The 27760-nt window shown below is 41.8% G+C and overlaps 1 protein-coding gene across 1 annotated transcript in view; it reads right to left on the reverse strand.

Moving 5' to 3' along the window:
• Positions 1-22343, reverse strand: part of PDCD6IP (programmed cell death 6 interacting protein) — a 29652-nt gene extending 7309 nt beyond the window's left edge. The window contains exons 1-12 of the mRNA XM_015427252.1: positions 21976-22343; positions 18895-18949; positions 18039-18108; positions 16766-16893; positions 14886-15039; positions 14422-14522; positions 12200-12316; positions 8721-8943; positions 6358-6481; positions 5862-6039; positions 5282-5393; positions 816-985 (exon numbers count right to left, since the gene is read on the reverse strand). Of these exons, the coding sequence (XP_015282738.1) occupies positions 816-985; positions 5282-5393; positions 5862-6039; positions 6358-6481; positions 8721-8943; positions 12200-12316; positions 14422-14522; positions 14886-15039; positions 16766-16893; positions 18039-18108; positions 18895-18949; positions 21976-22181 (1638 nt within the window). The 5' untranslated portion in view covers positions 22182-22343. The remainder of the gene's footprint in view (positions 1-815; positions 986-5281; positions 5394-5861; positions 6040-6357; positions 6482-8720; positions 8944-12199; positions 12317-14421; positions 14523-14885; positions 15040-16765; positions 16894-18038; positions 18109-18894; positions 18950-21975) is intronic.
• Positions 22344-27760: the final 5417 nt, after the last annotated feature.

The raw sequence follows: 27760 nt of genomic DNA on the forward strand, positions 1-27760 counted from the left end.
TAACCACCTAGGGAAACAGAATTTAAGTTACCCTGTTGTGCTTAAGCCAGTACTGCAAATTTGTTATTTTTTACTTAGCATCTGAACAGAGCCTGTAACTATGCCTCTGGGTGCAAGCCGCCCTGAGCTGGTTCGCTGGGAGGGCGGGGTATAAATACAAATAATAAATAAATAAATAAGTGTTCTCCACTTCAGCAACATCAAAACTGGTTAGGAAAATGAGCAGAATGTCTAACATAAACCAAATAAAACTTCTAATGTTCTTATTTTAAATAAGCCTTGTGCTTGGAGAGGCAAATTAAGGGGTGTCAAATCGCAGAATACACCTTTGAAAAAAATTATTGTGAAGGGAGGTGTATGCATAAGGACAACCTAATTAAATTTCCAAAGGTTATGTCAGGCACCCTTCAAAGCAGCTATATTGGAGCTGCTTCTCCATTGGTTCATCCCATTATACCGCTGTAATATTTAGATACACATCAGACTAACCTCATGAGTCCTTACCGATGTAATAATCACTGCCCAGCTAGGACTGCACAATGACTGAGTAGCAAGGATGCATACAGTTGGCCCTTTTAGGATTGTGGCAGGTCTATAAACATTATAGTCGTGTGGGGGCAAATCCATTGAAGAGGAGCTTCAACTAAATACAACCAGCGTCTTACAGAAATGACCAGATTGCAAAACTGCTATCTCTAGATTTCAAATAGTCTCCCAAACTGCCGTAAGCCATGTCAACACATAAAACCAGATTGGGTATTAACATTTCCTAACACCTAATTTTATTTTTAACTTGGAACTCTTCATTTTCTTACCTCACTCCCCTGCATAGTTTTTGCTGGATTTGCTGAAGGAATTGCTGCATTCAGTTCTTGCTCTGGCTTACATAACAGTGAAATTGTTTCTCGATGAGACTGGTAACGTTCTTTAACCTGTTTGTCAGCTTGCACAGCTTTATCCAAGATATTACGGTAATTGGCTCCCTCTAGAAGAATATAAAAGAGCTGTTATCCTCAAACATGTTAATGCAACAAACTGAGTGCTGTACTGTACTAGCGTTAGTGAAATGGAGATAACCTAGAATAACCTATTACTAAATTTCACTGATGGGGTTAGGATTTCATGTCGCTCATTCCTGCTCCAATATATATTTCCCATTACCAAAGTAACAAGGAATAAACTAATTAGCATCTCCAGAGTGGGTGGAGATGTGCTCACAAATCAGTTCTTCCCAATAACACAGCAGGCTAGATAAGTTAACATACACCTGTTGAAGGGAAGTCTGGGCACATTGTGTGACTGCACAGGTGACCACTTGGAGAATACCAATTAGAGTCTGAAAGCTAATTAACAGGCAGTTAATGATGGTATAGAACTCTAAAGGAAATTGGGAAAGCAAATAAAAACTACAAAGGAAAATGCTGGAAATGTCAAGATATAGATGGAACCTTCTTCCAGGTGTGGTGGACGTAAAAAAGCAAAAAGATACTGGAAGGAAATACATGGGAAAAGGCAGAATATATAAAAGTTCAAATTCCCAACAGAAGCCAAGAATATGCTACTAAGTATACCAAGTCTGTGCGCCTTGGTGTTTAGTCATGCCGGCCACATGACCACGGTAATGTCTTCCGACAGCGCTGGCTCTTCGGCTTTGAAACAGAGATGAGCACCGCAACCCTAGAGTCGGATTCGACTGGCTTTCGAGCAAGGGAACCTTTACTTATACTGGCCTAACAAATTACCAAAAAATTCTGGAAGAGATATTCAAATACATGGTGGCAGTGGCTAGAATGATCAAAACATCAAAATGGAAACTAGATGTCTGTTCAAACTTAGAAGAATGGGAAAGTAAACTTGCTGAATATGTACTAATGGCAAAAATAACAACCTGAGAAACAGATCAAACACAAAACCTGAGGAGAAATGGAGTGTGTATTATGCAAGCAGGAGATAAATTTAGAATGAGAAGCAGTTTAAAATATTGTAAATGAATGTACTGTAATGAAGAAGCAGAATGAGAATCAGTTTTAAATGTAACATCCTGAACATAAATGTGTGTAAGCAAGTGGACTTTGGGGAGAAACATCTATTTCCTTACTGCAAAATATATAATAGACTTTCCTTCTGTATTTTTGTTATATTACCTATTTCTTTAAAGTAATAGTAAGTGTGCAGAATAGGCAAAAACATGCAATATTGAGTATGTAACAATGATGAAACTAATACTGTACATGCAAAATAGATAAGTTATGAAATTTGAAATGTAAAATGTTGAAAATAAATTAATGTAACCAAGGGGATGTTGAGGAGAAATATTTTCTGTATCTTATACTTTGTTATATATAATTTATCGTTGACATATATAATTATATTATGTAACCTTCTTTTTCTTATCTATATTTCCCTTATATTGTTTCTCCATTTTTCCATATATATACATATATATATATTTACACACACACACATATACGAAGGCAGTTAACTAAGAACTGAGCATGCCTCCACCGACTCTGGGTATGCAGCAAGCAGCTGCTGTGGGTAAGGAAGATTGCACTCAAAATTGTACAGCTTTTACAGGTTCTGAGGTGGACTCTGCACAGAGGGTATCTGAGACAGCCACTAATGGTTTTTCCTGCTGGAAGTAGTCTGGAAAAAACTTTGCCTAAGCTTTGTGCAGGGTTTTAAGGCTTTTGGAGATGAGATAGTACTTTCTTTGACTTGTTAGGCCGCAGAGGAGCCCTCAAAGTAAAGGTAAAGGTTCCCTTGCTCGAAAGCCAGTCGAATCCGACTCTAAGGTTACGGTGCTCATCTCCGTTTCAAGGCCGAAGAGCCAGCACTGTCCGAAGACGTTTCCGTGGTCATGTGGCCGGCATGAGAGCCCTCAACATAGGGCTAATTAACTCTAACATCACTGTCCACATACATGCATCCGTTTGATATAGAGGGCTTGTGTTTCTGGATATATTTTCCTAGAAACAAATCAACTTCAGTTGGATTATGGTAGAAACGATTGGAAGTAAGAGCCTGATTACAGATCACTGATTATTTGCCAACAATATGGTTTGGTGTTCCTGCCATAAATCCTATCTTAGAACATGTCATTAACTAGAAATAGCTTTGTTCTCATTTCCAGGCAGGTTTTAACAAATTCAATTACTTCACAATTGTGCCCTTTTTAAATTAAACTACTGAAGTAGTACTACAAACTCTGAAGAAGTAAAAACCAAGATAGTTAAAAATGTGTTATGGCATCTCTCAATAGTTTGTCCACTTCTATCACTGCCACAGGTTAAGACTCATCTGTCATTCCCTCCCTAACTTTCGATAGTCCTCCTTCCTGTTTATCTGTTTGTGCCTATATGTTTACAATTTTAACTGTTTTAAGTGTTTTATACATATTTTTATTTTAAAGCTTGTTTTTATGTTGCGATTACTCACCACCTTGGGGACCCTTAAATCGGGTGGAAAAGCAGCATACAAATGTTTTAAATAAATAAAACCTGGAGTAAATACTACTCCTTGGCATTTCCAGATCCTGTTGCTCTTCAATAAGCATTACATATTCTAATCTGGATTGGAAATTGTTCCTGGAGGAACTACAGTAAGACTAGGAATGCATTCCTCAAGGACCTTTGAATTTTGAACATCCATCAACATTTGAGGGCAAAGAGCCCCAATCCTCCATTAACCAAATTAAGATCCACAAACTTGTCCTTCATTCACCATTATGAACACACTAGGAATAAGGCCCGTTGTGGAAATAAATACAACGAGATCTAGAAAGAGGCTCTGGGAGAGTGCTTTGGCTTTGGGCAAACAGTGTCAGTTTGCTGTGGTGACCTCAGCAGGGTATAATGACAGAGTCCACTGTTTTCTCCAGAGGAACTGATCTCTGCTACCTGAAGAGCAGTTCTAATTTTGAGTGACCTGGAGAGTGAGAAATGCCAGAGGCTCTGGGTGGGTGCCCCATCGTAAATGCACCAAACAATTCCTAAAGATTTTCCAAAACACTACTCTGTCGATACATTGCAACACTTTGAATTAGCACCAGAGCTTTAAGAGCTCTCCAGCTGTCACCTGGAGACTGGCATCAGCTTGTTTGGAGGGTGGGGAGTATGGCATTGTATCTGTCTGAGGTCCCCCTCTTCCTCCTCCCCCTCAGACCCCACCCTCAGCAGGCTTCATCCCTAAAATATCCTGGAAGTTTCCAACCTGGAGTTGCCAACCCTATGTCCTTTTCCAGGCAACCATCAGCCTACCGTTATCTGCCTGTCTGTCTTCAGGTTTGCATCCCCCCCCCCAGCCTCTGCCTAGGGAAAGGGCAGTCTTTCCCTGCAGTGGGAACCAAAGCAGCTGACATCATTCTCCTCTCCCCATATGATCCGCACAACTACCCTATGAGGTATGTTAAGGTTGAAAGTGTGTGAATGGTCCATAATCCCCCAGGCAGCTTTTAAAACATGAACCTGGGACCTGCACACCATCCTCTGAAGTGCTCTCTGTGGCAGTAATGGGGTGACTGCTGGCACCTTTTCCTATCATTTTTTGCCTTGTGGTATTCTGCTTGTGGTGTGATCTGTCTTCTTTGTGATGGGGCATGATTGTGTTATTGGGTTTGTTTCTTTTGAAGGGGAAGTGATGTGTTGTGAGTGAGGACATATTTTACCTCAGAATACAGTAGGTTCCATATGCAACTGAAAATTCCAACTGCCTTGCGGGGGGGGGGGAGTTTGAGGTGTGGAATGGAGTGAAGTCCAATCAGCTTCCATATGCAAAAGACCTTGAAACGCTGGGCGGGACTGCACAAAGCAGCCAGTCAACCCAGCCAGTGTCTTCTGACTGACAGTTCTTGCGGCCAAACACTAAAGGTGTGCATTTGGAACGTTGGAGCCCACTACGGCTTTATATATAAGGGAGAGATAATTATCAAACTAATAAATGGTCTTCCATCTCAATGCTGTGCCTGTCTGTGAAAGATAAGCAAGGCCTTTATCACACATTCAACAGCATTATTAAATTAAGATTTTTTACAAGATTTCATTAAAATCATGCTGTCTGCAGCCCCTTTGTCAGAAATGTCAGTAACTGGCTCAAGACAAATCCAGCAACATCACCTGTTGTTCAGAGTCCAGCTGCTGTTACACTGTTTTCTCTAGCTGGTTTTTCAGGAAGCCTTTCTTTAGAATTACTCCAAAACAGATCAGAATCAAATAAAGAATTTAGCTACATGCTAATTTATACATTTCAAGCAAGAAGATCAAGAAAATAACATAAATATTACCTGCCCTCAAAGGCTTGTAAAGATCATTTGATGGCGTTCTTTGCCAACGTTCCTTGAACTTGTTTTTCAGCTCATTGTCTGTTGTTTCTTCTTCATCTAATATCCTTAAAGACTTTAAGTGTGAAGACAAATTACTTAATTACAAAACTTCATGAAAACAATTTAAGCTCATGAACAGTAACTTGTTAACAAGGAAGGAACACTGGAATGACAACACCTATCAAATTGTAGGATCACGATCAACAGCCTCTTTCCTAGGATCACGATCAACAGCCGCTTTCCCTGCCTTCCCCCTGCCCTCACCCCGAAATCCCCAACAGAAGCCTCATAACAATCAAAAGCAATCCACTTCTATTGCTCCAGCAATCCAGTATCTTCCAAAATAGTAAAATTTAATTTTCTATTCCCTACACTCTTCAGACACAAAGCAGGTTACAAATTCTTTCTCCCCATCTTCATTTTACTCTCACAAAACACACCCTGTAAGGTGTGAGATGCTATCAACTCAGTTTGTTACACAACCAAGGCAAAGGGGAATTCAATCTACTAACACTTTTAACTACAAGTATTGTAACTTTACCTCATCCAGAATCTCTCTATTTCTCTGAAGCAGTTCAGGAAGATCTTTCATCAACTGATCAATTGTCTGGACACCTCCCTGCTCAATCACAGACTTTGACTTCTGCAGAATAGACTGAGGAACACTATCTCCAGATATATCCTCAATAGCAGCAGGGAGATTAAGGGATGCCAACACTCTAAAAAGAAAAATACTCTCATTTTAAATTTGTACCAAATAACTTGCAAAGTTATAAAATACTAACTGGATTAGTGAAACTGACATCCCAATTTTAAATTTTCTTATAAGTATCACTTTTTATAATTACGTTACTCACAACTTGGTACTAATTCTCTTCGGTATACTCTACCCCCCCCCCATGACAAGTATTTGGAGGTAAGGCTAAGTTACAGATATTGTTTCCTGCCCCATGCAAGATACCTAAATCTTAGATTAAGAGCTCCTTCAAAAGAACAAAGTGATTTAGGAAAGGCAGGCACTGGAATAATCTACTCACCCATTTGCCAGGTTGGTGGCCTCTCTCATTTGGGCAATGGATCTGTTCACCAAATCTGCCTTTCTTTGGTTGTAGAGGGTAAGAGCCTGCTGTACTGCCAAAGGAACCATCTTCTCAAACAAATCTGTAATTAAAATGCTATTGATGGATCTTGGTTCAGTTTTGGGAAATCTATAATAAATCTATAACCTACAATAAAGCTTCCAAAACTTATAAGTGTCTTTGAGACAGGTGGAGGTCACAGATGATAGATCACAGATGGCAAATCTGAGTTGCACAAAGGGGGAGAAAATATAATCAAAGCATATCTAATTGGAACTTTATGATTAAGTTAGTTCTTGTTTCAAGGTAAACTAATTTATCTATTAATGTGAGACCATTACTGTCATGCCTGAGCAAGTCATATATGTTAATGTTGTTCTGCCGATGAAAATACAAGATAAGAACACAGAAAAACAAGTTGTTCAAAACAGATTAAAACTTGCTGTCGTTTAAATATTAGCTGAATACATAAGTGATCTGTTTAATGTTTACTAAAGCTTCCTATGATAGAGTCTATTTTAGTCTGTTAAAAAGTATAAAACTTCTGTTACTTCTCTGCACAAAAACTGTAATATTTTTCTCTCCTCAAATGCATTAAAGCTTTGTGCTTTCCTTTCAAAATCGGTTTCCCTTGTGTGTATTATTGGCTTGTACATATAAAGGTCTCCCTATTGGGTTAACACTATCAACCAAGAAAAAAAAATCTCACTATCTTTATCCAATCTTTTCTTCTTCTGTATTCCTATTCCCATGCACCTTAAAATGTACTTTAAAGACAAAAACACTGCCATCTGCAACCCCTTCTCCTGGACCTGCCAAAAAACAATGACCTCCACAGCAGCACAGTAGCAACATTTTAAACTTACCTTTACCCATTTGTCTCTCATCCCAATTTAAGATTTACCAGAGACTGAGAAGGGCTTTCCTTAGGTTAGAGTCCCTACCTACACTGTAACTTGAAGTTCACCTTATCTTGTTTTGACCACTGAGATGAGAAGCAACTGTCTGGATGAAAGATGCGGAGCATAGTTTGGATTTCTTAAGTGTCACAATACTATTGTAACCCCTTTAGCCTCAAAAGGGCAAGGTTCGGATGCCCCCCTCAACTCTAAATACAAACTATTTGTTTTAACTAAAGGCAAATAAACAAGGGTAAAGAACTGGAAGTTTCAACAATATAGCTGAATAGTAAAATGAACAGTTCCCAGGTCAGGATGAGGTGAGAAATAAGTCCCTGGATCTGACTCACAAAGCCCACAAAAGGTCTGAATGTCTGGGAAGGTCTCCTCCTTTTGCTCAGACTGGAAAAACAGATTTTCTCCTCCTCAAGCCATATGAGCACAGTGAATCTGAGACCCAACCGAGACAATGGCCCTTCTCCTGTCACTACTGCCCCTCCCTTCCACAGACTGTCCTTCTCTGGAATGCCTCTTTCACAAAAATTCTCCACTCCCCCAGGGTAAAATGCCTCAGCTCCTTCTCTCCATTCCTCTTCACTTCCCCTCTTGTTGCCAGGCAACCACGCACCCAGTCTCTCTGTAGAGATCACCTCCCTCTAGACGGCAGTATTCCAGACCAAGACTCAATACAGAGGAGGTAACAGATTGCAAACGTTCTAATTTACATGTATTTTTAAAAGGCTACACGATCAACAGGCTTTGAGTGGGAAGGCCCCTACGGCATTCAAATAATGTGTGTCTGCAATCAGCCAGCTATCCCTAGTGAGGAGTGAGATCTGCGGCACCACCACATGTGCCAAAGCAAACAGGTGATACCTGCTACATGAGTAGTCTGGGGATTTAGACCTCCTATGTCAAGCACACACACAAAATTGTAGTCTACAAGATACAGCCATGCTTCGTCTACCAGAGTCTACATCTGCAGAGTTTTTGAGGCTTTCTAACAACAGGGCTAACAAAACCTCACTCAAGTCAGAATTCAGTACTCCCACTCCACCTAAAACAGAACTACCAAAAGTTTGCATTTAAACACATTACTTAAGGCTTGTACTGTTTGGAAGCTTCTTATAAAGGCATCAGAATAAACACACTGGAGGACAGACCTTCAAAGTAACAGATACAGCTCTGAAGTTGGACACTAAGTCAAATATGCCCCTTAGAAGCAGTTTCTCAAAGGCAAGATGCAGTCACCTCCCTTACAATGACATTGAAAGGATTAAAGAGAAATATAATTTACCTTGACTATTAGGGGGGAAAGGTCACAAGCCTAAATAAGTTAGCTCCAAAATTAGAATGGGATTACTGAAGTCATATGCTAAACTTTAGACTGCATACAGATATCGGATGCAAGGTGTGGCTTACCAATAAATTTCTGACTCAGAGGGACAACAACTGGAGTAGCTTTCACAAGGCTGGCTTTCCCAATAGGCTCTAGATCTTTAAGATCAGGAATCCTGTCATGGTAGATGAAGTCATTGTCCTTCTTTGCTGCAGTGAGTGCACGGCTGATCTTGTCAGACAAGTCTTTTACACTTATGTATTCATCATAGCGAGAGGCCACAGTTTTTACTAGATCAGCAGCATGCTAAATTCAAAATAAACAGAATATTTTTTAAAAAACTCTGCTGTAACTCTTGCCATAACACACACACAAAATCACTATACGTTTTATGCTTTTAATGTATTTGATTACATGTATTTTACCTATGTTGTAAGCTGCCTTGAACTCCATAAAGAAGAAAGGTGGCTAATAAGTGCAATAAATAAACAAAACAAATATGACACAGCTAAGTAAAATGCCCACTGGAGAAGTTTGGAAAGCATCAGCAAGAGGTTTCCCTGGAATATACAGAATAAACTGCAAGAGTAATAGATCATATAAAATTATTAGCATACAAAACTAGTTCCTGCTCCATGTAACTTCTAGCAAAAGGCAAGATTTTGGTTCTTTTAAATACTAGCATAGTTAAAATATCCAAAGCTGCCTGCCATGCAGATGCTTCCCAGCACAGACATTCCTCTTCGGAGCTAGGTTAGACTCCCTCACGGAAACATGCCATAACAAAATATTTTCTTCCTGGAACCTTTGAAGATGCACACTACCTCTAGAACTCATGATTCTCATTATGTTGAAGGGTCAGTTGTAATTTTAAAACAAAGTACTACTGCCGCTGCAGAATGCAGACAAACGCCACCTTTTTCTGGGAAGGAAAAAGGAACAAAGCATGAAACCAGACAGAGCCAGATATTTTATAGAATGACTCAGCACATAAGAAATTTTGTACATTATCTTTGCTATCATGTCAACACAGAAAGGCACCTTGAATTCATGAGCTTTTGAAAGGCCGCTGCCACCTTAAGGCAAGAGATTTCATCCTCAATATGCCATGCATAAAAGAAGTGCAGGCAGGCATGAAGACATTCCACTGCACTATGTCTTCCTAGTACCTGCTACATCATCCTCACAATGCCCGGATGCTACATTAAGACAGTTTTCTTGAAGTAAGACATAACTGGACCTGTCTGAGTGGAATCTGCTTAATTCATTTGTGTGCCTAAGAGTGTGCTCTCACACATCCAGCCCACATTTTGTGGATAGAAGTTCTGCATATACGGCTGTTTAGGGAGTGGGACAAATACTGGATGCAAGTTTCTGGAAACCCCAAGCTCTTGTCCCAGTGCTTTTTTAGATACTTTTACAATACTATGACAGATCAGTAAGTAGAATGAGGCACTTCTAAATGCCAAGGGAGGGTTTTAAGAAGGCCCAGGGTATGTAAGCGATGAGTGGTCTTACAGCAGACTGGATAGGTAACAGAGGCCTATGTTAGTCTTTGCCATGCACCATTCTCCTCCCAGCTCATGTGCCAGTAAATGGTTACCATATGTGGGCAATGCTATTGTGACAGACTGTGCTTTAAAACCTCATAAGTGCTGTATAAACATATAACGGACTGTGAAGAGTTAATGCCTCATAGAGCCAGAGCCTTTGAGTGACAGGCTGCTCAAATAGATTTCACTGGATAGCCTCAGCTGAGAAGAGTTGGGAACTGACTGCTGAAGAGAACTCAGTTTAACATTGACTAAGGACTGCCAAGGTGGCAAGGAGAAGTGGGAGGACTGCTGAAGACCCCCATTCGGGCCAGAGAAAAAGGGACAGAGCTTCTAGTTTAGAGAAGTAATCCCCTGCCCAGTTGAAAAGGGAGATAGCTCTAAAGAGTGGAGTGATCCCTGGTTTGTTTAGAGAAGGATTTGACGTACTTGGTACGGTATCCCTGCCTTTTGAAACCTGAAGAGTCAGTTAAATTCAAGAACGTACACTGAAGAGTTTAGTGGACACTGAAAATACAGCCTCTCATCTCAAAGATTCTAAGACTTTGTGAAAAGCTTGAAACTCTCACTTGCTGGAAACATATTATCTGAAGTTTGTGAAATTACCAAGTTACCTCAGAGTTATTATTGATTCACCACAGACATGTTTCCCCTGATTTCTCCTTACCTTCTCCCCTCTACGTTGAATAAAATATCTTGTTTATTTTTGAACTTTCAAAAGCATCTCATGTGCCATTTTCATAAGTATAAGTTAAGGAGATGATCTTGTCTCTTCACTCAAGTACTTGGGCTGAGTCAGCATCAAAATAGCATGCCCTGACCTGGATAGCCCAGGCAAGCTTGATCTTGTCAGATCTTGAACCGACCTGGGAAGTACTTGGAAAGGAGACCTCAAGGGAATACCAGGGCTTGGATGAAGAGGCAGGTAATATCAAGCCACCTCTGTGAAACATCCTAGCCCCACTAGGGGTTGCCAGAAGTCACCATGACTTCCAGGCTCACAAGCACATACACACACAAAATACCAAAAAAATTAATAAAATAACATGACAGGTATAAAATAACATGACATAAACCTTCAAATAAGTAGAAAATAGATCAAGGAAGCCAGAAAGGAAGAAAAAAGCCCGCTTGCGGGAAGGGCGAGGTATAAATGTAATGAAAATAAATAAATAAATAAATAAATAATAAAATCCTGCATGTGGGGGAGGGAAGAGGCCGAGATTGCCAAATTTGTTTGATTCAGTGTAACACATTCTCATGGCCCATCTTCATCTTGGTTTGGGGGCACAGCCTCGCAAGACAATGCCTTTACAAATAAGAGCTAAGTCCCACTGACTTACTACTAAGGGTGCTTTGATGACAGCACCTGAAACCAAATGATTAAGCTTAAGTCCAGAATTATCCAAAATATGTTCTCTCCAGCAAATTGGAGCTAACTGAAAAACATGGGGAGGAGGACTTACTATTACTTTGGTTATAACACAAGCTTAAAATAAAGCCAGGCAGTGGGGGAGAAGATAGGCGCTTGGAGGAATTTCAAGTGCAACAAGTCACTCAAATGCCAATACTCTACAGATTTTGCTAACTCACACATAGAATCATAGAATGTTAGAGTTGGACGGGATCTTGCAGGTTATCTAGTCCAACCCCCTGCACTCTGCAGGAGCATACATCACATATATCAGGTATATGAAGAAGTGAGCTGTAACTCACAAAAGCGCATACCCTGCCACAAATTTGGTTAGTCTTTAAGGTGCTACTGGACTCTTGCTCTTTTCTGCTCTCACACACGTTAGCGTTAGCCATAACTGGCCTGTCCGACTTCCATCATTAGTCTGAAACAAGCATTCATGCGAGTTGAATGTTCCAAAAAAAAAAAGGCCCCCAGAAAAGAAATATTTTTTACCTAAAGCATACATTTCCTGCCAGTACAATTATACTAAGCTCAGATTTTCATTATATTCCCCCATACCCCTATTTTTTAGAAAGTTAGGTTGCTAACTCACCTGCAGTCTTGCAATTTCTTCACCAAATTTCTTCTGCTGCTTTGCCAGTATAGATTGATGATACTCTGCATTGGCCTGCATTATGCAGTGTTTTGCAGCCAGAACAGGAAACACCTCCTGGAAATAAAAATACTGACCAGGGGAAAGTCCAACCACATAAACCATCACAGACAACATGGGATGCAGGAAGAAAGGAAGAAGAACAGGAAATTAGAGTCACCCAGTTAATGGTTAGGTAGGTTAAGACATGAGGTGCGGTGGACACCATGAGAGTTTGTATGGATTGTTTGGTGAAAGTATGAGTACTGCTCTATGTATTTCATCTAGGATATTACACATTGGCTTAAAGATTTCAATTAATAAGTCAATTCCTGATCTGTGACAGCTTACTTTACCAAGGGTTAAGAACTCAAATATGCACTAGAAAGCAGTGAAGATACCAACCATTATATTTGCACAAGCATTATACCAAACCAAACTCAAGTTTTGAAATGTCAGTCCTTGCCCCAGCCACCAGATGCATGTGCTCAGTTTTATTTTTCTCACCAAACATGGTGAGGCATATGCATCTGTATGGCCTTCCAGATCATATTACCCCTTGTCTTGATAATCTAAAATATGGAAATGGCTGTAAGTGATCATGTGGAATGGAAACTGTACGGCTAAACTGCCCCTTTAATTAAGCAACATGGGAGAGACCGCTCAAGGAGCTTCTGATAGACTGTTTTCTTATAAAAGTTCTCACTTGCAATAATGTCTCCAACTTTTTGTCACATTCAAAATGCTTATTTAGCAAGAACTGAAACTTTAAACACTAAAAGGTGCTCTTCCAAAACAAACCTTAGGTCTGATTTATACACGCTGCAGAACAAGGTGAGAATCAGGAGGTAGAATAGAACAGGTGGTAAATGGGAACTTACAAAATGGAACATTAAACAAGTTTGAGATCCTCTGCAAGCAGAAAACAGCAAAGAGTGAACCAGGCTAGAACCATTCCCCAAAAATCTTATTTTGGCCATTTTGTTTGTTATTTAAACATCGGGTAAGATTCAAAAATGCCAATCTCAGCAGTAAACTGAATAACACTGACTGCTATATCACCTTGCTCTGCCACAAATGTAGATTTGACATACGAAGACACATAAATGACTACATATGCTATCTTTACTGTTCTGTATTCTAAAGACCAAAAATGCTTGAAGCAACATGAAAACCTGGTTGCATAGAGCACCATCAAGAACCGTACACTGCAAACAGAAAAGTCTGTATAACCATAATTTCCCTGGGCCAAGGATCCTACAGGTGTGTCCAGACCATTTAAACAGGAATAGGTGTGGTTTTGATGCACATTTATCTTCTAAAGTCTACACTAGTCCTGCCTAACCTAATTCACTCAGTGGTTCTGCTGATCATGAAGCATGTTTAAGGAAACATCAAGTCTCTTACCCTTTGATTAAACCAGGCAACAAGTCAGTGCTTTACAAATGCAGCCGGCTACACAGAGGAAGGAACAACTGTTTAAACTTAAAGCAAACCTTATAAAGCAATACTAATAACTAAGCAAACCATATCCATTGAAGTATTGTGTAATATAACAAATTATAGTCCTAATCTTATGAAATCCAAAAACCTTTTACTAAAGTTGAATATTCCTAGTATCTAAAATGCACCCAACCTCAGTACAGTGATCCTCCACAACACAAAAGAGTTCACCAAGAGGGGAGACATTTTTAAACTCCGGATTTCATTGCCAATATTTTAGAAAGCCATGAGATTGAGCAGCGATGCCCTCATAACTGCCACCAAAGCTATCCCAAGACCAATTTCCGTGGCTGTGTGAGACGATGGCACAGTAATAAGAAACATGAACCCGATTAGGAAGAATGTTAGTTTGGAAACACTTTTAGTAAGGAAGTAAACAGACCACAGCCCTACAGAGACAGTCACAGACATTGCATTTTAAAGTTGAATGAAATCAGAAATCCCCTCTGAAAGAACATCTTCAATATTAAAGCAACAAACTTGGAACCAAATTCTATTCTTTCCTAATTTTATGGCAAGCTGCAAGTATTTACTAGATTCCTGTCTCATTAATGATTCCTCCACCCCCAACTCAGCAAGTATTAAAATTACAGAATACTGCTGACAACATCAAATACATAACCATGTCAAATCATAATACTTGTATATATTTTGCATTCTGTCTTTATAAAGTTACAAACCTTGGGTAAGGTATCCTTGTACTGACATTGTTTGAAAGCATCACCATAGTAGTCAGCAGATTGATTTGCAAGTTTAGCTATGATGGCATCTTTCATTTTATCTGAAAGGAAACATTACAATTGTAAACTTGGCTGGTAGCTGAAAGTCATTTCACATATGCAACACAATCAACAAGTTTAAACAGAGTCTCAAATACATTCTGAATATTTTCTGTAAGAGCTAGAGAAGTCCTACTATTTTTGAAAATTATGTGAAGACTATACTTTTGGAAAGCACATTTCAAAATCACAGAATACATGTTTTCTGGAAAGTGTCTTGAGCAAAATTCTTTCTGCAAATTCCTTCAAGTAAAAGATTTCCAAAGACAGTTTCAGAGTGTAGCCGAGTTGGTGTGCAGTAGAACAGCTAGATTCTAGTCCAGCAGCAACTTCAAAATATGAATGTCAGGTAGCACATGACATACCTCTTGTAGCTTTTAGAAAAAAGACTTCTTGAGCTTGAGCCAGCATGATAAGACTTAATGTGCCAACTGTATCTGGGGAGATGTCCACTGTAGGTTCTCGATTCAAAGAAGAGAGAACTGTATCTTTAATATGCTGGAAGGCACCACTAGCAAACTTCAGAAAAGAGAAAAAAAGGTACTAAATAAACACATCTGACACTATCATGCATTTAGACTGCATGTTTTACATTTAGTAGAACAGAAATTTGAGCAAGACTTGAATAAATGAAAGACCCTCTGAAGTCAAAGGCTACAATTCCTTATCAGAGTACTTTAAGCTGCATGTCTAAGGCACCAATCCTGCATACAAGTGTAATATTAATATGAAATAGTATTTTCAGACCAAAAGTTACCTAGCAGTTTATTGCAAGCCATTGGACATGTTTCATTTCTGGTGCAGATTACTATTAGACATTTTAAAATAGACTTCTTGGCCCTATAACACACAAAGTACTCAGTTTATCCCATTCTAACAGTACGTCAAGTTAAGCATACAGAAAATTATTCTGAACAGAGAAGAATTTGAAAAATCATTTTTTGTACAGATTTAAATTGCAATACATAGATAACTCAAACAGGAACTAAGAACTCTATGGAAGGGCAAGAATGAGCAAGATGAAACAGCAACGCTCACTCCACATTAGAAGCCACCAAAGTTCCTTTGGATTCTTAATGTGATGGAGAAACTGGCCTTGGATGCCTACCATTCGCACAAGAGAAAGAGACATGAAGGAAAACTATACTTATAGAGAAATTATGTATTTTTAAAAAATCAGCTCCCTTAGCAGTCCACAGATGACAAGGGTTTGGGCAGGCCAGGGTAGGATCTCTATTATCAGATCCTTTAGGCCAAGGGTGTCAAACATGCAGCCCGAGGGCCAGATCAGGCCCTCGGAGGGCTTCTATCAGGCCCGCAGTGGAACTGGCTGTCTTCTGCTTCTTCTTCCAGTTCTGCTGCTGCTGCGTCATCATAGGTTTGCAGCTTACAGATACATACCTGAACAGCATACTCAAGATTGCAACAGCACAGACATTTTGATGTAATAATTCAGAGCAAGAGGTGTCAGTTATCAGACACTGTTAAATAAACAAAATATTGCAAGACTGCTAATGTATTAAGCATGTTTTTATTTTAAGTTTTAAAATCCTTTGTATTTGTGTCCTTTATAAAGTTTATATCTCTGCTACCTGGCATTATATTTTATGACACCCATGGCCTGGCCCGACAAGGTCTCATTTATGTCAGATCATAACAAATGAGTTCGACAACCCTGTTTTAGGCCCTCTGAATAGTAATAAGGAAACCGACAGACCCCACTTCATTCTCCCAAAATAGAGTTCATGGGCACTAGCCTTAGATGCCAGGATCCTCTGAAAAGATGAGGACAGTGGTCATGATGTGATAAGCCCCTTTATATGTAACTGCATAAAAACTCCAGTCAGCTTTTAAAAACAGCATAGGGAAGAATGCAAAATCTCTGTTATGTAAGAGATCTCTCTTGTGCATCCTCAGAATAAGGCTGTGTGTGGTATCTTAATTATACTGACTTGGGTCACAACAAGTCCATTTTGCAAGTAGGATTTCAGGGTAAAAATGCTAAGGATCACACTGCTTAGTGCCCTACTTGAGTAGCAGATGGGAAGGCCATTCAATGAATTCAACTCAAATCTGGGGCTCACAGATTAAAAAACACTCTATCCACTGCAATAATTTTCCTAGGCTGATACTGATTATCCCAAAATATCTGCTGCACAGGATGAAGTTTGGGTCTGACAGCTTAAGACATAGATCTAATACTTCTGTTTCAAAAAATCTGACAGACACAAAGAGAAAAAGGTACCTGATAATGTTTAGCAGCAGCTTTCAATCCTTCATCACTGTCAAGATTTTGTTCTGATGCAATCTGGCTAGCTAAAGCTGCACAATTGAACAGCACACATGTCTTTTCATAGCCCAAACTTGCCAGAGCTGAAATACAGAATTAACACAAGAACAGGCACATGTACAAAATGAAAAATGAAATGAAGACTACAATCAACTAATGGATTCCAATGAGAGCATGTATTCGTATAACGTACATATATTTTTATGCAACATCTTCAGGAAACCTTGTCTAAATTGTGCTTTGAACATATTACGACCCATACTTTCTCATAAACATGAATATTGCCAAAGACATCAAGTTGGCCGCAACCAGGGCCAGGGCTTTTTCGGCAGCGGCTCCTGTCTGGTGGAACGAGCTCCCAGGGGAGATCCAGGCCCTGCAGGACCTTGCGCAGTTCTGCAGGGCTTTCAAGACGGAGCTCTTCCGCCAGGCTTTTGCGTAGGAGTCGCCACCACCACTGTACTACCACCGAGCTGCCATCTCTGATGGTGGCATCAATCTGGATGTGAGCTGGCCCTGGGAAGATGACCAGATGATCTGAAGAACTGGTCACGAAAGGACGACAGTAGTATTATCCGGAACGTATACTGACGGGTTAGGCTGGTCAACGGAACCCCATCTTGGACCGATAAGAACCAATATCAAGAGCATCGGCACTTTGTTGTGATGGATTATTTTGTTATGTTTTTAGCTGTTCAGTTCTGGCATGTGCCTCTTTTGTTAGCCGCCCTGAGCCCGCTTGGGGAGGGCGGGATATAAATTTAATAATAAATAAATAAAACATAACCGATCTACAGCAAAATAATTAGAAAATCAAGTCTTAAGTTTCTTATTTCTTGCAGAGATTAGAAGCAGTTACTAAAACTTGCACGTAAGCCCCATTAAACTCTGTGGAATGATTTCCAGGTAAACACACATAAAATCAGGCTGCTCATAATGGACCCTGATGCTGGGAAAGATTGAAGGTCAAAGAAGAAGGGGATGGCAAAGGATGAGCTGGTTAGACAGTGTTATCGATGCAACGAACATGAAATTAAGCAAACTTCGGAGCACAATGGAAGACAGGAGGGCCTGGCATGATGCGGTCCATGGGGTCAGGAAGAGTCGGATTCGACTGTACGACTGAACAAGAACTATAATAGGTTTGGATGCCTAGTTTGCATTTCACTTGACCTTTAAGATATTCAACACTATGAAGTAGACTCCTATTGTCAAAAAAGTTACTTACCAAGTTTAACTGATCCACCAAATAATGATCCTTTGTCAAAAGCATCTTTCCAGGTAAAGGTTACACATAGCTGAAAGTATGAGAACAGTAAAATTTCTAGTTTTGAAGACATCCAAATGCATCTTAAAAGGTCTTTTAAGATGAGTATTTCAAATAAAGACCAAAATTTACACCGTTAAGGCAATAAAAATTATATGTTACTAAAGACAGCTATGTTTCTCTTCGCAAAGTTTCTTCCAACAGCTTGATAAATCAGCGATATTATAAATATAATACACTATCAGCACAAGAGCATCAGGGTTCACAACTTTCTCTACAAATGAAGACCACACACAACCCAATGAAACACTCTTCCAAGGGCCCAAGCACATCTGCCTGCCGAGTATGATTTCCCCAACTACCCCTCCCCAAAGCAGCCCCAAATGCCCCATGAAATCCTGCTCCTGGGAGAGAGAATTTCCCAGGAACAAGATATCAAGCTGCCATGGGAGGGGAAGAAATTATGCTCCAGAGGTGGAAGGTCCATGGAAACATTAATCTAGATTGAAACAAAAGGTGAGTCCCACTGATTTAAGAACAAGCTTAACTCTGTTCATGAGACTCCAGTGTTTAACGGTGACTACACTGTGCCCAATTCAAGCCTGCATTTTAAACATCTATAAAATGATTGCTACAGTTCTTAGGTAAAGCTTCAACAAGTCTTATGGACTTCATATTCTCACACAAACACATGGGAATAGAAAAACATGGATTAGGCTGTTAAATTGACTCAAATGGCTTTAACCTCCAATTCATGGATTGTATACTCTGTGTATATATATTAAAAAGGCACTGTTTAAAAGATTTCATGCATTACCTGATTTTCAGAAAATGGAAATTTTGGCTCTATGGAACACAGCTGATCATAATATCTGAAATCAAGAAGCAAAAAAATAGGTTTAAGTATGTACAGGGCTAACAGTGGTAGCAGCCTTCATGGCTAACAAGTTAATGGTAATACAGCCTTTCCTGGTATTAGATACTGTCAAGCACTTTAGAATACAACTGAAAAAATAACACAGCTTTTACGGACTTGCCTATAGACAAAATAAAGATGACAGGCACTAACAATTCAGTGCAATCCAACTAGCTCTGAGAGAACTGCTTGTGAGAGAACAGCTCTGAAAGAACTTGTGACTAACCCAAAGTCACATCAGCAGCTGCATGTGGAGGAGTGGGGAATCAAACCCAGCTCTCTCACATCAGAGCCCGTGCTCCTAATCACTACACCAAACTGGCTCTCTTATTACCAGTTTCCAGAGCACTGGCTAACCTGCCACTGTCATTTCCACCTCCCATTGCTTCTTCCACTGGCCAGAAAGCAAAGGTGGATGGCAGGAATGGCAGCATGAGAATGCCTGTCTGAACTCAGCAAATGGCATCCCTAATCATGAAATAAGTAGGACAATTTCAGCCCTCATGTAAAATCACTGCACAGAAAAACTGGCTTGCCTACTTAGCAAAACAAATGACTATCTGGAAAGCTTTAGCGACTTCACATACGTTACCACTCAATTCAGAATTTTTAACTACTTAAGATATGCTGGGTTCCTCAGACCAACAGCAAAGAAATGTGAACATTATTACCAAAAATATGATGAAAGCAAGGGTGGTGTGGCGTTGGACTAGGATTGAGGAAAACTGGGTTTACATCTGAGTTCAAGTATGAAACCCACTGGCTTACTTGATGGTCTTTCAACCTAACCTGTCTCACGGAACAGTTAGGAGCATAATATCTACACCACCTCACACTCCTTGCAGGAAGAACAGGGAAAATTTACTAATGGACATACAGGCTTCGATACAATGTATCAGAGCCTAAAATAGGGCAGGCAGAGCCACTGTTGCAGAAATCTCTGCGCCCCGTGCGCTCCCAGAGCCAGGTAAGGAACACACAAGTCGGAGTCCAGTGAGTTGGATTTTAACTTTTTATTGCAATAACAGGAGATACAGGACTGGATACCTCAGCACCCAGTAACACCAATCTGTATTCTGCCCCAAACAGGAAGGGCAGTAGGTCTTATACCACAAATGACATCACAGTAGTTTACAACTCAGGAGGAACACAACTGGATTCAAACAGGTAGCAACACTTGAGCTGACATAATTCTATTGGTGTACCCCAAGACTGGCTAGAGTTACAAATATTTGCATTTGTTTATTTGACCCAAGAACATTGAGGTACATTGAGGTCTCCTGGCATTCTTCAAAGACCTTTTGCATCTGCATAGAATGGGGAGTACCCCTGATAAGGTGTGATATCTAACACAGTTTTTGGCTCTCAACAGACATCCTGGTGCCCGATGCCCGGCAATACAAAGGGAGATGCTGTTTAGGAACATCCAGGCCTCTTATGCATAGTAAAAGGTAAAGGTTCCCTTGCTCGAAAGCCAGTCGAATCCGACTCTAGGGTTGCGGTGCTCATCTCCGTTTCAAAGCCGAAGAGCCAGCGCTGTCCAAAGACGTTTCCGTGGTCATGTGGCCGGCATGACTAAACACCAAGGCACACGGAATGCTGTTACCTTCCCACTGAAGTGGTACCTATTTATCTACTTGCAATTTCTTGCTTTCGAACTGCTAGGTTGGCAGGAGCTGGAACTAGAGATGGGAGCTCACCCCGTCTTGTGGCACCCGGGTCTTGAACTGCTGAACTACTGACCTTCCACAGCCTGCAGTTCAGTGTCTTAACCACTTGAGCCACCGCAGCTCCCTTATGCATAGTATTGGGCCATAAATGTCCTTCAGAGCAGATGAACTACAAAGGCAGAAGCAACTAGCCAGAATAGTTCCACTCTCCTGCTTTCCTGAGCAAGCTTAAGGCTTTTTGGCACAGACAGTGTTGCTTTAAAGTGTTTTAAAGACTTCTTCCATTCCTCTACCAAACTAGGTTCGTTCATTACCGAATCAATATATGGCACTACATATATGTATACATATCAAACTCTAAAGCATAATGGCATAACAGATAATATGGGGAAAATCAGATGTGCTGTTTCCTTGTCCCACACCACTATAGCTCCAGGAAGTCCACACAGTAAAGGCACACCTACTAACCCTACACTCACTTTCTGGTGCACGACAATTTCCGGTCTGATTCCTCCTTTGTCCTGCCGTACAAACCTCCATCCAAATGTCAATACCTGGAGCCTCACTGATTGTCCTTACTTTCCAGCTCAAACTTTCCTGCATCCCGGCACCTGTTCAATGTGACCAGCCCACATTTTCACACCCCCAAATGACTGTCACCGGGAAGGGATCCAAGCTGGGCGTCGAACACGGTGCCATAGCCTCAACCCCTTTGCCTCCCACCAGCGGTCGCGTCACGTGCAAAAGCTCCCCTTTCTCACACACTTCCTGGACGCCCGCATCACACGGGCAGGGGGGAAATGACAGCCAGCGCTTTAGTCACTCTCGGTACACTCCCAAGGCAGAGCCTCAGGACGGTCATGCACCAACGGGTTTCCCCAAAACCTGCCCAGGGAAGGAGAAGGCACTACCCCGATTAGTGACCGCCTGCGCAACTCAGCAGCTACTGCGAATTAGTTCACTCCACAGGAGTTTACGTTCTTGTTCTGTTTTAAGCGTGAACGCGAAGGGAAAGTGAGGCGCGACAAGGGAAACCCATTCTGGTCTTCCCTAACACGCAGTGAGGGGAGGAGAGACCCTCAAAGCCCGCCAGCTCCGCTTCCCAACCACCCGCGAGCCCCCCTCCCCCGCCGCCTCCGCCCGGAACGCGGAGTTCTGTGGGCTCCTAGGGCGGCCAGGGGCGCGGCCAACGCGCAGCCTCACTCGCGACCTCTCTCTCCCCCCTCCCCCTCCCCCCACACACCTGCCGCTCAACCGTCGGCCGGGAGCGCGCGCGCGCGCACTGCCCCTCCCGCGCCCGACAACTCCTCACCTCAGGAGGGTCTCGAGCGAGCTCTCGTGCTTGTCCAGCGAGCGGCCGAGCGCGCTCTTGCGCAGCTTGTTGAGCTCCTCGGCGGCGCGGCAGTGCTCCGTCTGCGAGTCCCCGCCCGAGTAAGTCTGCTGGATGAACTTGCACAGAGGCTTGGCCAAGTCCACCTCCGAGGCCTTCTTCATCTGCACCGTGATGAACGACGCCATTTTTTCCCTTTTAGGGCCCCCCCCTCCTTTTTCCCGAAGGTGTCCTGTCCCTCCCCCTCCTCGCGAGTTACTTTTTCCCCCCCTTTCCCAGCGGACCCGGCCGCTTAATACAGCGCCAGTCGCAGCCCCAGCTCACTTCCGGGATCTCCGTTTAAAAAAACAACAAAACTGGTGCTTCCGGGCTCTATGATCTCCTCGCCTCGATAGCGTCATGGTCACGTGCCCGCTGATTTAGGCCTGCCCCTTCCCGATTTTGCCCCCTAGCTCCGCCCAATTGCTCTTAAGTTACTTTCTGGGCTCGTCTTGACTTTTGGTTTGCGCTGCTGATTCATTTCTGCCGCTTTCAAGGTCAGGTGACGCGGGTTCAAATCCACCTTCAGTGTCTCCTCTCGATATAGCCTCTCTCATTTTTCGAGTAAACGGACAAGATTTTATTCCAGCATGAATTTTCATGGATTAGAGGCGGGACTGAAAACTCGTTGGCTTTTAAGGGATAACTGCTTGGGTGCCATTATTTTTAAGAGCCGCGGGCTGAATCCTACCAATGTGGAGGTGATGCTGGCCGGTAAGCCTGAGATCTCGGAGGCTTTTCTGGTTCCCACGTTTGATGGAGTTCAGCTGACCGTTAAGAACATAAGAGATGCCAATGTTGGATCAGGCCAAAGGCCCATCCAGTCCAACACTCTGTGTCACACAGTAGCCAGAAATACCAGGTACATCAGGAGGTCCACCAGTCGGGCCAGGACATTAGAAGCCCTCCCACTGTTGACCCCCCCCCCCACCAAGAAACTTCCTGTGGCAGTGAATTCCATGTGTTAATCACTCTTTGGGTGAAGAAGTACTTCCTTTTATCCGTTCTAACCCGACCGCTCAGCAATTTCATGGAGTGCCCACGGGTTCTTGTATTGTGAGAAAGGGAGAAAAGTACCTCTTTCTTTACCTGCTCTTTCCCATGCATAATCTTATAAACCTCGATCATGTCACCCCTCAGTCGTCTTTTCTCCAAGCTAAAGAGCCCTAAGCGCTTTAACCTTTCCTCATAGGGAAAGTGTTCCAACCCTTTTATCATTCGAGTTGCCCTTTTCTGCACTTTTTCCAAAGCTATAATATCCTTTTTAAGGTGTGGTGAGTGACCAGAACTACACACAGTATTCCAAATGAGGTCACACCATTGATTTATATAGGGGTATTATGATATTGGCTGATCTGTTTTCAATACCCTTCCTAATAAGCCCCAGCATAGCATTGGCCTTTTAAAATTAATACTCTGGTTTCTTTTCAGATCGCATAAATCTTTCGCCTTTTACTAAAGAGTCACACATTGTCTCGACATTTTCAGTGAGTTATCTACTACAACTCCAAGATCTTTCTTATTCAGTCTCTGCCAGTTCAGACCCCATCAATGTGTATTTATATTTAGGATTTTTGGCTCCAATGTGCATTGCCTTGCACTTGGCCACATTGAACCCCATTTGCTGCCTTGACCATTGCTGCCTTGAGCCTAGTCTAAACGATTTATGTACTGCCTTCTTGGCTGATGACATGATGTCTGGCAAGAATACTTACTGTAAGTGCAAATGTTAATCTGCATTGTGAGGTATAAAGTATATTTTTTAAGTTCCCCAGAGCGCTGGAGGTTTCTTATTCCACAATAAACCAATGCAAGCTTCCTAAAGGAAGTTGTGGAAGTCAGTCATTTGAAAGAAGAATGTGGCCAGGCAATACTGCACACAGGCCCAAAAGATCATAGGAAACCATCACAGTTGTTGAGGTGGATTCCTGAGGTGATGTGGCAAGCTACTGACTCAACATGCCAAATGCGTGCAGCAAATCTTATATATGAATAAATATGTGACATGAAAACAGAAGTGCTCTTTAGATGCTCCCATCTAGATTAAGGCTCAGTTAGGCACATCCTGGAGGTCATACTTGATCCTGCATTACTGCTGGAGAAGCTTGTGAATTCAGCTGTGAAAAAACACATTCTTCATTTAGCATAGGCTCCCTACCTTTGCCCTGATCAGGATAGCTTAATATCATCAGATTTCGGAAGCTAAGCAGGGTTGGCCGTGGCTAGTATTTGGATGGGAGACCTCCAAGGAATACCAGGGTCTTGACGTGGGAGCAATGGCAAACCACCTCTGAACATCTCTTGCCCTGAAAAACCCACAGGGTTGCCATAAGTCAGGTGTGACTGACTAGCACTTTCCACAACCAACCAACCTACCTTTACCAAGCCAATGTGCTAGAGGAATCTCTTTTTTTGTCCCCCGAAGGGGATTTTTTTATTTGCATTTCTAAAATAACTACATAAGTATAATGAAAGAAAGGGAGGGGAAAGACTACAGACTAAGGGAGGCAGAGAAATAGGCACTAAAAGCCCAAGTGTAGAAGGTTACATATGCTTATAGATACAAAGTTGTAACTCTTATCAATTAACTTCTGACATGAGTTTCTAGATAGAGAATAGCTCCAAAGCTAATTAAGAAGTATAGAGACCTTAAAAGACATTGACATCTCCCATTGCGCTTTCCCTCCCTCCCCACAAACACGACGTTGTGGAGCCTAGATTTACTCAGTCCATACAGTCACCTCAATTTGTCCTCTTCCTTCTCTGTTGATTCTTCTTTCATAAACAGCTTTAATGAAACAGGCTTTGTCCAGTTAGTACCGCTTTCCTTTGCCAGGGCTTTCACTCGCTTGTTATGGTACAAGAGTCCAATCGCTTTTTAATCTGCTTGCCACCATCCAGTACAAGCTATACACAGTCTCAATTTCATCTATAAACCAAGATTTGCTGCTTCTTATTCTAAACACTGTCCCTTTAAAAGTCTCGCCACATTTAGAGCCGTTCCCGTTGAATATCCCACTTTAGCCAGCAGATGGCACCTGATTCAATGCTGTAGGAAGTCTATGGTTAGGTCACCTGACCTAACCCTCCATTTTTCTTCTTCCTGAGAGAAGCGTCCCACCTCCCTCACTGTCTCCGATCGCCATCTTGGAGGGTTGTTTACATTTACCGATTGAAGTTGCCAAAGTCTCAAAGGTCTGTAAATGCTTTTATTAGGAGATTTCTCTGATCTAGTCCTACTACTGTAATCCATTGCCACTGTTGGCTCAGTCCCCCACCGTCCCGCATCGTTCATTTGCTTGAGGGGGTAGGACGTCCCCTCCCTCTTCCCGCTTTAGTTTGTGGGGGCTTCGCAACAGGGCTCCGATGTCTCGCTTTAACTTAAACTCACTCATCCGTCTTCAAAAACGATCCAGCAGGTCTCCCTAGGATCTCGCTAGGCAGAGTAAAATCGCCAAACCTTCATACGCTTGTCCCGGTGGTCGCTTCGAGTCCGATACTGGGAATCAGGGCGGGACCTTCGGGGCAGAGAGCAGCCCCCCTGTGCCAGCTGTCAGCTGGAGGTAGGGCTCTCCAAAGCCCCCTGGCTAGGAGTCCATCACCTATGGACTCCATGGGGGAGTGCGCACAATCGCGCTCCCTCCTAATTCCCGATTCATGGCACATGTCTCTCGGAGGAACCGAGAGACGCGGCCATCGTTGAGGCGCCAAAAACCAGAAGTCTGCTAGAGGAATCTTGAGGCTATACTACTGAAACACATTCTATATGAGAGAGCTCTTGAAAATGACTCAGAAACTTTGGCTGATGCAAAACGTCACATCTCAATCACTGTCAAGAATGAGCATATTAAACTTGTTCTAAACTTTTTCGTTACTTGTTAATAGTTTCCAGGTTCCTGTTCTCTGTAAAGTCCTACATGGTCTTGGAGCCACATATCTGCAGGACTGCCTCTCCCAGCATGCTCTGCTCATTCAAGGAGGGCTTTTTGAAAGTACCATCCTGTGAGCCAGTAAAATTGCCAGTTGCCCCACAGCTTGACTGATGAGGCCCTGTTCAGTGTTCCCTCTAAGCTGAGTTAGTGTGAGCTAGCTCACAGTTTTTTAGCCTCCGGCTCACACACTTTTGCCTTAGCTCAGGAAGGAGGGCTCCAGAGCAAACGAATTTATGCAGCAGCCAAATCGCTCGCTCACAACTTTAATGCCAGTAGCTCACAAAGTACAATTTTTGCTCACAAAGGCTCCACAGCTTAGAGGGAACATTGGCCCTGTTAACTGTTCTTGTTACCCTTAGGAGTTGTGCCGTGTGAAGCCTAAACGATTTTGAGTGTTGTTATTTCACAGAATGTATAAAACTGAATTATTTAGGAGCACAATTTTGTGAAGAGGTAAGCAGTTGTGGTTAGTTGAAAGCTTATTAAAGGCTTTTATTTATTGTTGCATTTTAATTTTTGTAATCCACTTTGGGTCTTGATGAGAAAGATGGACTAGAAATACTGTAATAATACAGAAGATGCAGCCAGGCTCTTGTTTGTTGTTTACAGCAGGTCAATACAACTACCCCAGTGGCCACCCGACCTGCTTACTTCACAGGGTATTATGACAGCAAGACCAATAAATGTTGTAAGAAAGGCTTAAAAGACAGCTAGTGTAGTATACAGAAAGATTTGGCTTTAGGTGTAGTAAGGGACAGCTCTGATTCCAAATGAGACGTGAAACTCACAAAAGAACTGCAATCCAGTACGTGCTCGTTCAGGATTAAGTCTGAGTAGGATTTACTTTTGAGTACTTCTGCACAGGAGTAGACTGTAATGAGGCCTATTCAGAAGCCCTTCTGCACACAAGCTAAACTACTGTTATTATTTTACTTTTACTAACAATGAGCCTTGTATTTAGGGTTGCCGGCTCCAGGATGGGAAATTCTTCAAAGGTTTGAAGGTAGAACCAGGGAAAGGCAGGGTTTGGGGAGGGGAGGGACCTCGAGAGGTATAATGCCATACAGCCTACCTTCCAAAGCAGCCATTTCTTCAAGGATAAGTGTTCTCTGTCATCTGGGGATGAATTGTAATTCTGGGAGATCTCCAGGCCTCATGTGGAGGCCGGCAACCCTACTTGTATTACATATATTTTTGAAAGCTAACCCCGGCTGGGTTCTGCTCTTTTCGGACTTGGGCAAATCAAGGTGTGACGTTCTTCAGAACGCTGTTTTCAGATGTTGCTCTCAGACAGGGATGACCCCCGCAAAAAAAGATTTTTTATACTTTCCTGTAATATTTTTCCCCCATACTTTTTTTTCTACCAGCTTTCAGTCATCGCATATTAAGATACTGCCTCATACATTAAAATTGATTTACCTTCATCCTATAAAGACTGTATTTAATGTGTGCAGAAAACTTTTTGCTCCTCTAATAAATGGCCTTTTCCCCTTCCTAAGCTCCCCAAATTAGTCTGTGTTATGCTTGGTCATATTACTTCAATACAGACATTTGTTATTCAAATTATCTACTGTGGATTTCAAAACACAAGGAATGTATTCAAATGAGCTTACAATTTGTTCTTTTGACAGTCAACACAAATACATGTCTTTTAATCAAATTATTTGTTGCGTACCATAATGAATCAAGTTAATCTGTCTTGTACTAAGGAGGAAAAAGCACATAAGAGATTCAACCTGGTAACAGAGTAATGGTAGTCCTCAAAAGTATATTAACACATTAACATAAACATTTAC

This window comes from Gekko japonicus, unplaced genomic scaffold (genome assembly GCF_001447785.1).
Source record: "Gekko japonicus isolate JY-2015 unplaced genomic scaffold, Gekko_japonicus_V1.1 scaffold272, whole genome shotgun sequence".
Lineage (NCBI taxonomy): Eukaryota > Metazoa > Chordata > Lepidosauria > Squamata > Gekkonidae > Gekko > Gekko japonicus.